The 12,173-nt window shown below is 35.9% G+C and overlaps 1 protein-coding gene across 2 annotated transcripts; it reads right to left on the reverse strand.

Moving 5' to 3' along the window:
• Window positions 1-4,466: 4,466 nt before the first annotated feature.
• Window positions 4,467-12,173, reverse strand: LOC107831598 (protein REVERSION-TO-ETHYLENE SENSITIVITY1). 2 transcript variants are annotated; one of them, XM_075246337.1, is made up of 3 exons: window positions 12,020-12,173; window positions 5,556-5,903; window positions 4,467-4,938 (listed from the first exon to the last, which is right to left on the reverse strand). In XM_075246337.1, exons 2-3 carry the CDS (start codon window positions 5,862-5,864, stop codon window positions 4,516-4,518), a joined length of 732 nt encoding a protein of 243 aa, XP_075102438.1. In that variant the 5' UTR covers window positions 5,865-5,903; window positions 12,020-12,173; the 3' UTR covers window positions 4,467-4,515. The 2 variants fall into 2 exon arrangements, with proteins under 2 accessions (XP_075102438.1, XP_075102437.1); XM_075246336.1 differs by having other exon boundaries at window positions 11,930-12,151.

Genomic DNA, 12,173 nt, shown 5'->3' on the forward strand with positions numbered 1-12,173 from the left:
TAATAAATTTCTTGAAAACCTTAATATGCTTCAGAACAATTTAAATCCTTCAATGATTTCCATTATACGCATATCAAGTTTTTCATGTGTTGCCAGATTAAAATTTGAAATGACTACATCCACCATAGGAGAACATGTCTCTATATAATCAATGCAGGATCTTTACAAATCTTCTTGTGACACAAGTCGTCTTTATGTCTATCAACTTGACTTTTTTCGCACAAGAACACATTTATACCCCCAATGGCTTTATACTTTCAGGTGTTGGGACTATCCGTCGAACTTCACATTTTTCAGGTGAAGTCAATTTTCATTGCGTATTTTTTATGTGGTCAATCATTTATCCGTCTAAATTTCATGACAGATTTGAGCTCAAGATCCTCGTCAATATTAATAATATCGAGCGCTACATTATATTAACAACATCATCGACGATCATTTTGCATCGGTTCTATCATCACTCAATAAAGACAAAACTTATCGAGATCTCATTATTTACAGGTACCTGAGTCTCTCCCGTGAGGTCTTATGAAGTGTTATGTCATGGTGCTCTTCTAGAGCACTTGCCTCCTTATTATGACCATCTTGAACATTTTCTGCTCTCCTTCTTCAAGGAGTTTTATCTTTGGAACCGATTGGTCTATTAAGCTTCCTGCGTGCTATAGACTCTGTCCCTTATGGACTTTATTTTATTTGAAGCATTAACAATTGAAATATAACATTTAGCTTTGGGTCAGCAAATACAACTAGCAATATAAATGAATTATCACTTGAACTTCAAGTGCACATTTTCTTATACGAGGATCTAGGTGTACTCATAATAATTCATTCCATGTATTATTTTTTTAAGCTGTCCATATTCTCCCCTAATGTTGGGATCACCTACACATATCCTCAACCTTCTTTGGATACCCATTTTTGTGCATTGTGGTGGAACAATTAATTCTTATAGCACATTCATATTTCTAGATGAAAATTATTCGGTTCTTGACCGTGAACCAATTATGATAGGGAGAACGTATCATAACTTGGCTAGATGCGTACAAGTATTATTCTATATTAAATAATATATCGCATACCAAATTTTATTTTGGCAATTTTGTTCTCATAACCAATGATTTAGCTGTAATTGGAGGCATACAATTTCTGCTAAACTAACTTGGATTTAAACCAACATTATCAAGATAAATCATCATAATTTATATTCTGGAACTATACTCTAATAATTTGAGCAAGTAACCTTGCAAAAACCAAACTGCAAGTTGATAACAAATGCACATGTGACCATAGAATAGATACATCTATTAAAATCATATAATAGTAAACGGTCCACATGTCAGGTGACTGGATCCATATATTTATCACCTTTTATTCGTTCCAGAAATCAAGGGATTCATTCCCAACCTTAACTGATATATCATGAGAATAAGCAGCACAAGTGAATTCTTAAAGAATCTTCTATTTCTTCAATATATGCCAATGTAATTCTCAATTAATATTTCGCATCATAATTGAACCGGGATGGCCAACCGGTCATGCCTACTAATATTTGTTTCAGTAAACCTCTAGTTTACTTGTGACATGTGATTCCATCATCATGCTTATACTTGTGTAGTACAAATAGAAGAAAAGTCGGGTAACATTTTATATTTACCCGATATGAATTATAGTAATTTGAAGATATTCAATATTTCTTTCATTTATTGTCTCAATATGCCAATCACTATGGCTTGTACATTTGAAACTCAAAAAGTTTATTTTGAGACTTACTACAATTAATGTCATGAATAATTTTACCCATCGGGTAGTAACAAATTAGCTCTTCCGGAGCTCTTAATTGATTTTGTACTATAAGATCTTTTGTCACACTATCCATATGGTGAATATATCCTTTACGGAGAAAATCATATAATAATTATTGTCATGGTCAAATCATCATATGCAAAATCATTTCTTGCTTTAATTTTGCCTTTAATAACTTTTATAACGCATGCCAAGATATTTTTGGCGTATCACATGTACGTGACCAAGGATATATTCATGTAACCACACAATAATATTTATTCTCTTTATTTCACTCAAACCTCCCTTAGAGGTGAGTTGAGAGTTGTGGGGTATTCATCCAATCATGCATTGTATGTCTTTATTCATTACTTTTATCACATATTTTCATATTCACATTCATGAATGGGTCTGCATTCTCAATATTTATCACAAGTCACATTCTCTTCAAAGAATGAAGTATAGTCATAGCTATGTGCTTTATTATTTTTCATACCAATTTGATGGTAAACATGGCCTTCACCTTTTGAAGGATATATTTTGAGAACCATTATTGTTCTCCCTTTTTATAATGACCATAATGATAACTATTATTATTTTTTCATTTGTTTGGCACCCCCACGTTCATTGGTCAATCACTTATCTTCATTTAGACTTATTATGCACCGCTACCACATTCACTTCAAGAATGGAGCAAATCAAGTGGGACTTCATGCTTTTTCATGAAAAATATATTATGTTTATTTAGTCACCATTATATCATGAATATGGTATATTGAGACTTAAACTCAATACCTTACCAATATAAAGGCATGTTAGGCCATAATAAATTGGGACTCAAACCCAAATCTTATCATCATTGAGCATCAGGACTCGAACTCGATGTCTTACTCTCATGGTGTGCTGGGACTTAAACCCACCATCTTACCCTTAATCAATGTTATCACAGTATTCCGTCATCATACAACTTTTAAGTATTACCCATTTTAATGGTTATAAATATAAACTCGTCTAGTGATAAATAAAATTTAAGAATTTGCATCACTTTATCACATATTTAATTTGATGCAGCATATGAACTATATTATTAGAAGAGAAAGCCAATTAGTGGGTATCCATATAACCTAATAACTTAATCAAGATGTTAAAGCACATCAAATGCTATTGGTCACCCAAAATTGTTATTATTTTTTTTTAAAGATGATTTTCGAAAAATAATCAACCTAGATAGACTATATGTGCATCTAATTAATTAGTATGGATCATAATATAATTGACATTATTTTCATGTGCCCAAAGCAAAAAATTAACGTAATATATTGCCTTTGTCAAAATAGAAAACTAAGTGTAAAGTTTTTCACTCTAAAAAGTTTTTTATTTCCTTCTCAAAGAAGCAATAGAATCATATTAGAAAGCCAAACAAAAATTGAAAAGTAAAATCTCAATCCAACATGATTATGTGACATAAGTATTATGAGTTAGAAAATCACCTTTTCCGGATTAACAGTATTTAGCTCTAACATGTTTGAAATTTAATTTCATGGAAACTCTAGGATATAGTAATTATTATATTCGTAATATACATATCTTATAGAACCACTAAAGTTTTTTTAATGAACTAAATATTAGCATCTGACGGGCCTACCTTGTTTCATCTACACCAAGCTAACATATAACTCCTTTTCACTTTTTGTTAATATCAACCAATAATAAAACATTAGATAGAGCTATTAATAAACCAAAATCACGGGTTCATTTGGTAAGAGCACGTAAGCGTATATTTTTGTTTTCTTTCTTTGGTATTGGACAGTGAGAAAAGCACAAAGAGAAAATGACAAATATCAAACATTCATTAAATTACTTATTAGCTTGATAGGTTTCTATTTGGTTCATGGTTGTCAGACTAAGAGTATTAAGGCATTAAGCAATATATTCTAGAGAAGAAACCACTCAATAATAAATATATATCACTTAATTGTCATCCTTATTTGTACGTTAAATAGAGCATGGTTATTATAAATGGGGAATCGGTAAAATCAAAAGAAGTAGATTTCATCTACACAAACACATGTTGCAATACCTATAAGCATACCTTATTTTGAACTTATGTTCTTGGTTGCATTACTTATTCTTTCGCAATTCGTGCTGATAACGTATTATGAAATAAAAGTAATTTAGTAAAACATGAACAAGAAATGGAGATAGAGAGAAGGAAGAGATTTTATTTCTTCTTCAATTGTGTGTTCTTTCCATCTATTACAAGGCTTTTATATAGGCATGAAGAGTGAAGAAATATGTCATTGAATATGGCATTAAGCATTTGAGATCATGGGGAGATTATGGAGTTACAATCATAACTCCATAAGTATTATAGTAGTGAAAGTTATGGAGATAATGGAGAAGAGTAGTGAGCATTACTCCTTTGATGGTTATGGACATCCACCATAATTCAAGATTTTATAACATTTATCAAAATATTTTGGGTTATTACAGGGTCAGAACATATTTAGGAACGTTTTCCAATGAAGAGACTTTCCCCACTCTTCAGGAATAACTAGAGCTTAATAATCAGCAATCCACATTTACCTTGTCATCTGTTTGTCAATTTTCATTTGGTACTGGAAATTTGGGTATCAAATGTACACTTTCTGTTCACAAGAAGTGTCATGATGCAGTTCTGCGTATCAAGAATTTAAAAAGTTTTAATCTTGTAGCAGGTGTGATACAAGAAATCTAGGAATCCAACAGATTTTTGACACAGTAAGTACCAAAAACAAACCATGCTAAAAGAAGAAGTGAGAAAGCCAATAGTGCTACCAAAAAAGGCAATCCCACCATGAAAATGCCAAAGCATACAACTAGAATAAAAGGTGAAAATGATCTCAAGATTGAGATGTTGTCAACCCAATGTCCTTTGAACAATAAAAGAGCTCCAACATTGATCATGTTCCAGTCCATTGATCCACCATAAGAGAGCCTGTTCAGGCAATTAGCGAGAAACGAATAGCTGTTGCATGTGAATAAGTTATACGATTTGTGCTCAAAATGACGGATACTTGATTGAATGGCATCATCCCAAGTAACTGCAGACCCAAACTCTGTGTGTTTATAGCCATGCTTGCATGTGTGCGCAGCAAGGTTTCGTGGAAAGCAGCACTGTCAAGGAATTCAACATTCAACAATTCTGTCAGTATTCTATTGGTAAGATAAATCAGCTCTATTGCTTAAGCAATGTCTAGCATGTGAATGAAAATACAACACCAATGCACTAAGGGAGATAGGAGTGGTTAGTGCGTGGAATACAGGAATAATGCTACAACTAACTGTTGAAAATATAATGAATTAACAAAACAGTATGCTCTCTAACAATTTAAACTTTGAGATGAGGTAGTTACATAATATAACATGATATCCGAGTAGGCAAAGGTCCTGAATTCAATTATCATTGCCACACATTATCAAAACGAATTCACATGTTTAGCTCACACACGAGGGGGCGTACTGAAAACATAATGAATTAACTAAAATTGAGTTCTCTTATTGCTGCTGCCCTTCCTTTTATTTTTCCTGAGCCGGGTGGTCTTTCGGAAACAGCCTCTCTTCTAGAAAGGTAGGGGTAAGGTATACGTACATACTACCCTCCCCAGACCCAACTTATGGGATTACACAGGGTCTGTTGTGTTCTCTCTAACAACTTAAACCTTTAAATGTGGTGGCCACACAATTCAACAATAACAATTCAAAGGCTTAGAGCATGTCACAAGAAGTTATACCTGCTTTCTGTCTAGTTGAAGGTATTTGGCCACAGAACCGAATGCAAAATCATCAACATTAATAAAGTTGGAACCAGAAAAGCCGACAGCAGTACCATCCTCTGTGCATATTCCTACATGTCCAATGAAAGGTGCCAACCATGAGACCACTGGTAGAGGAGTCCACACTAAACAACAGGGGAACTTAGCATTCTCTGGATCTATTTCGTTAAGAGGCCAAAATTCATGCTGAATGTCTTCGACTGTTCTTATGCTCTCCACTTTGTAGGCAGGTTCCAAATCCATTAAAGAAAGTCCTCCTGATGGCATAGGGCAATATACAGTTTTGCAGTCATGAAAAAGAGGTTTCTGTTGCACGAAAAGAAGAAAAACAAAAGTCAGTTGAGGCAGCTATCAAAAGACATTAGGTATCAATTGTCCTACTTTATACAACTGCACCAACTGATCAGCAGATGTAGCATCAACATCCATGGCTGATGATGGTTAAAGAAGTTTGAAAATGAAGATAAAACATCTAAAAATAATAAGAAACTTCATTGGATACAACTCGTATTCATCAATTCTAAGAAATGGGAAAGTTCTCTTCCATATAAAATGCGGTAACTGATACCATTCCTTCAAGCTTACAGTTAATGACTGGTTTCAGTAAAATTTCAATCACAGCTTAGAGAATTGTACTCTCTTTCTAGAGTTTTGAATGCATGGTCTCAGTGTCCCTACTTAGCATGGAATATTAAATCTTCACAATAATCTGCTCTACAGCTCACAGCAAACTTTCTGTCGATTCCCTTTCTTCCATAGTGATCCTTTGCACTCTTGCTATTAAATTTTTAAACCCAGGTTTGTGCTTCCTTATAAAAAAGGAACATGGAATATTAGATCTTCACAATGATCTGCTCTATAGCTCACTGCAAAAAAATTGTGTCGATCTCTTTCTTCCCCAGGAATCCTTTGCGCTCTTGCAATTCAATATTTAAATCCAGGTTTGTGCTTGCCATTTGAGCTGCATATGTGGTATTTTGGTATTCTTGTGAAATGACTAAGTAGAATTCTCTGAGTTGTTTCTTAACTTAAAAAAAATCAAAGTATTTCTCTGGTGATTCCTAATCCTGCTCTTTTGGGTTTCATTTTTTGGATAGTGAGAAGTGGCTTCTAGAAGTAGGCAACACTTGGGATCTGCTTATAGCTTTGAAGAACGACAAACAAATGACAGGTACTGGCAAAACGTATGTTTTGTATTCAATCACACTGGATGATTTCACACTACTATGTTTTCCATTGACTGACAAATTATAATTTTATTGCTAACACAACATCAAGAAAGAGCCTGAAACGTTACAAAAGAAAGCATGGTATGCTAGAAATGCAAGAAATCCAAGAATTCCAACATTTGATCTGAATCATATACAGCCTGTCTACTACACCAAAAATACTAGTTTTGTAGACATTTGAACTTTACAAAAGACGAGGATAACAGTTAGCCTATCACTTCTCCTTAACCATACTGTCCAGGATACATGTGGAGGGATGATTTCAGAGTATTTAACCCTAATAAAGTGTGCCAGTAGTGCAATGGAATCATCATCTAGATAGGAATCAACATTCCCTATCAACAAGTTGCCTCGAGCAAAAGATATTGTGTGAATGAATGACACTATACCTCTATAATTGAAGTCAAATATGAGCCACAAGAAGTGGTGCTTGGAAAACAGAAGAAGCATTTTTAGCATTAAATTACTAGGTATGTTCAATAGTCCATGACATTGTAGATCTGAAGTAGCAAGAAACTAAACAGATATAATACTGCCTCGGAATAATTTCCCAACCTATTTCAACTAACAGACAGGAAAAGAATCTGAAGGGGTTTTAACCTTTCTATCCCAGTTGTGTTCTGTCATACGCATTTCCTATTATTTAAGTTCCAAACTTCCAATACTAGTGTTCTTATAAGTCACGTGCCCAAACATTTATAGAGTCTCGAGTCAGAGGGGGATGGCATTACAACAGATCCGCAGGAAACGGGATGGGGAGCTCATTGGGTGCTGAGATTCAGGGAAAACCTACTGGATTGAGAAATAGACGAATTACAATGTTTGATTGACTTCTTTACAAATAGAATCAACACTACTAGCTAGGACACTTGGAGATGGAGATTGGAGAGAGAAAGAAGTGGGATGCTCTCAGTTAAATCATACTTCCACAGATTTTCTGGTGATAAATAGTCAGGCTCCCAATACCTATTGGACATGATTCCTAGGGCACCAAGGAATATGGCTTTTTTACGTGGTTTGTAAAGGGGGTCATCTTAACAGCTGAGAACTTGAGGGAAAAAAAAGATCATACATGTCAGTTGGTGCTTCATGTATTGATGCACAAACATGTGGACGGCCAACTATTGCATTTTCATGCTGTTACCAGATTGTAGTTGACGGAAACAGGGGCGGAACCACGGTGTTGCTTATAGATTCAGGTGAACCTAGTAGCTTTTGCTTAAACCTTGCATATACACATAAGAAATCCACCAAATATGTATAGATATTTGACTATGGACCCATATGTTATTGTAGTATGAACTTGAGGTCGTTGTAGGAACCCATAAAACTCAAATCCTAGATCTTCCTCTAGATGGAAACTGGTCCTGAGTACAGTGATACTACTACTATATCAATGCAAAAAAAATAAGTGTAAACAATAAGATTTTCTGCATTGTATTTTGATGAATTTTGCACTGATATAACTTCCTTTTGGCTTCTTACTGGACAATTTGAGAAGCTGCTAACTAGGACTTACTAAAATTATACTGGGTGATTTGGAACTCTCCGGGAGTCGTTGTGACTTTGGGTATTGTAGGCGGATTAGAGTTGATGAAGTTGAGGGGGCTATGCGTAAGATGAGTAGGGGCATAGCGACCGGGCCGGATAAAATTCCGGTGGAGTTTTGGAAGAATGCGAGCAAGGCAGGCTTGGAGTGGCTCACTAGGTTATTTAATGTCATTTTTAGAACGAAGAAGATGCCCGGAGAGTGGAGGTGGAGCACGATGGTTCCTGTATACAAGAACAAGGGTGATATCCAAAATTGCAATAATTATCGGGGTATCAAGCTGCTTAGCCATACTATGAAAGTCTGGGAGAGAGTAGTAGAGCTAATGGTGAGGAGTGTGTCTATTGCCGAGAACCAGTTTGGGTTTATGCGGGGGCGTTCGACTACAGAAGCCATCCACCTTGTTAGGAGATTGATGGAGCAGTATAGAGAGAGAAAAAAGGACTTGCATATGGTATTCATCGACTTAAAAAAGGCGTACGATAAAGCTCCGAGGGAAGTTTTGTGGAGATGTTTGGAGGCTAGAGGTGTATCTATTGCCTACGTTAGGTTGATTAAGGACATGTATGATGGAGTAAAGACCCGAGTGAGGACGGTGGGTGGGGACTCGGACCATTTTCCGGTTATGATGGGATTGCATAAGGGGTTGGTACTCATCCCTTTTTTGTTTGCTCTGGTGATGGACGTACAGACGCGCCACATCCAAGGGGAGGTGCCGTGGTGTATGCTATTTGCAGATGATATTGTATTGATTGACGAGACGCGAGACGGTGTGAACGCGCAATTAGAGATATGGAGGCAGACCCTGGAATCTAAAGGTTTCAAGTCGAGCAGGACCAAGACAGAATACTTGGAGTGTAAGTTCAGTGGCGAGACTCAAGGAGGGGAAGGGAAAGGAGAGGGAGTTTTAAGTACCTTGGGTCTATTATTCAGGGGATGAGGAGATTGATGAAGATGTCACACATCGTATTGGGGCGGGATGGATGAAATGGAGACTCGCTTCCAGTGTTTTGTGTGACAAGAAGGTGCCACTGAAACTTAAGGGTAAGTTCTACAGAGTGGTGATCAGATCAATGATGTTGTATGGGGCTGAGTGTTGGCCAGTTAAGATCGCTCATGTCCAGAAGATGAAGGTAGCAGAGATGAGGATGTTGAGATGGATGTGCGAGCACACCAGGTTAAATAGGATCAGAAATGAGGTTATTCGCGACAAGGTGAGTGTGGCCCCTATTGAGGACAAGATGCGGGAAGCGCGGCTTAGATGGTTTGGTCATGTTAGGAGGAGGAGCACAGACGTCCCGATGAGGAGGTGTGAGAGGTTGACATTGGAGAGCCTACGGAGAGGTAGAGGCAGGTCAAAGAAGAGGTGGGGAGAGGTGATTAGGCAAGACATGGCGCAGCTTCAGCTGACCGAGGACATGACTTCGAGGATTAGGGTAGTATAGTAAGTAGTCTTGAGTGTTCATATCAGTAGTATTGGCATGTAGTCTCGTTTTATGTTGGTAGTAGGTTTTTATGACTAACCGTTGTTTTCTTTCATTGTTGATCACCTTACTGTCTTGTTGTTTTTATTCTGCTTTTATATGGCATTTTGGTATTGTCCCTTCTTGTCTATATTTTCATTAATGTGGTGCTTAATGCTTTTCTGAGCCGAGGGTTTATTGGAAACAACCTCTCTATCCTCACAAGGTAGGGGTAAGATTTGCGTACACATTACCCTCCCCAGACCCCACAGTGTGGGATAATAATGGGTATGTTATTGTTGTTGTTGTTGTTGTTGACCTAACCCCACTCCCCAGCCACCCCGATTAACTTTATTGGATGTTAATTGGTCACATTTTATTCATAAAATGGCTTGGATTGGTATTAGTTTGGATGCGGCAAATTCATTCTATTAGATCTAGGACGTACATTCGATCTTATAAGTACCTTGTGTTAGAATTGAGAACATCTTCTCCTTTTTGCAGCTTAAAATGAGAGAATCTTAACTTCATAGTTAGTTAAGACTGCATTGCACTCCCTCCCAAGAGTATCTCATATTTGCAGACTATCTGCCTAAATAAGAAATATACCAAATTCATATAACCAACGATTTAGTAGAGAATTCAATAGGTTTATTTCACTTGGTCACTGACTACAGTGCTTTGTCATCTTCCTCCATCAAAGCATGAAGGAAAAATAATTTATTATAAATCTCTGAATGATCTCTACAATTCTTTATTTCCTCCACAAAACTCGACACATAAAATAAGCTAGTAATACCTCTATTTATAATAGTACGAAACCTATGTCAACTAGAAACATGGAAGCCTATTCCTATATTAATTCTGACTACAAATCCTATTTAGACATGAATTAAATAAATCAAATCCTAAATAACTAAGGTTTCCTACTACAACTTTGAATTAGTTTTCCAACATTCTCCCGTAATTCAAAGTTGTATACGTCTGACTTGTTTGTATTGTTGTCTTGGAGAACTTTTTTCCAAATTCTACTTTTGTTGAAATATATGTCTCCAACCCTCGTTGATGTACTTTGCCACCAACAACCAATTTTGTTGAACCACTTGTCTTCAACTCTCGTTGATGCACTTTGTCACAAACACTCAATTTTGTTGAAGTACCTGTCTTCAACTCTCGTTGATACACTTTGTCACCAACACCCTATTTTTGTTGAAACACCTGTCTCCAACTCCCATTGATGCACTTTGTCACCAACGCCCGATTTTGTTGAATTACCTGTCTTCAACTCCCGTTGATGCACTTTGTCACCAACGTTGATGCACTTTGTCATCAAACACCCAATTTTGTTGAAACACCTAATCAACTTCCAACTTTTTAAAACCTTTCTCCAACTTTTAAGAAGAGTTTCTTCTTGTGCCATATTTCTTTACACCTCATTAAACTTGTTTTTTTTCTTGAATCTGTTTTGAAATTTTTTACCGAATAATCTACTTTTGTTGACAACTATCTATAATTTTACCAACATATTTTTTTTGGCCAGACGGGCAGCACGCATTGCCTAGTGCCGCCCGCCAACAGCGGAAGCTACTTGATTCTCTCCCAAGATCGTAGAAGTTCTGATACCAATATGAAGGAAAAGTATTTTATTATTAATCTCTGAAAGCTCTCTACAATGCTTTATTTCCTCCACAAATCTCCACACATAAAATAAGCTAGTAATACCCCTATTTATAATAGTACAAAACCTATGTCAACTAGAAACATGAAAGTCTATTCCTATATTAATTCTGGCTACAAATCTTATTTAGACATGAATTAAATAAATCAAATCCTAAATAACTAAGGTTTCGTACTACAATTTTGAATTAGTTTTCCAACAAAGCAACAGAAGATTCTCAAAGATGAAATCAAAAGCGTTTTTGATAGTTAGCAACATTGTTGATATGTTCACAAATTTAATCCATTTTTCTTACTTGATTTAAAATATCAATGAAACAGACCCAAGACTGACATCTTGATGTATACTGATAATAAACAAAGATGGAAGAATCAACTAACTAAATTTCAAGAATGAAAAATAGGAAAATGCACCTGCAAATAGTCGGTAAATGGGGCACGGAATTAAAATGATAAAACTCAGCAGCTGGTAATTTACAAGACAAGAAGATGATGAAACTATACCCGAAGAAGAAAGTTGTATAGTTTTATACTTCCAAATTGTTCTTGAAAATGGCAAATAGGAGTGATGAAGAAGAACGGCAAAATATTTGGCTGATTTCTTTTCGCATTTATTCATCATTTTAATATCTTCTACTTTCAGATATGGGGGGAAAAC

The sequence above is a fragment of the Nicotiana tabacum genome, chromosome 23 (genome assembly GCF_000715075.1).
Source record: "Nicotiana tabacum cultivar K326 chromosome 23, ASM71507v2, whole genome shotgun sequence".
Classification (NCBI taxonomy): Eukaryota; Viridiplantae; Streptophyta; class Magnoliopsida; order Solanales; family Solanaceae; genus Nicotiana; species Nicotiana tabacum.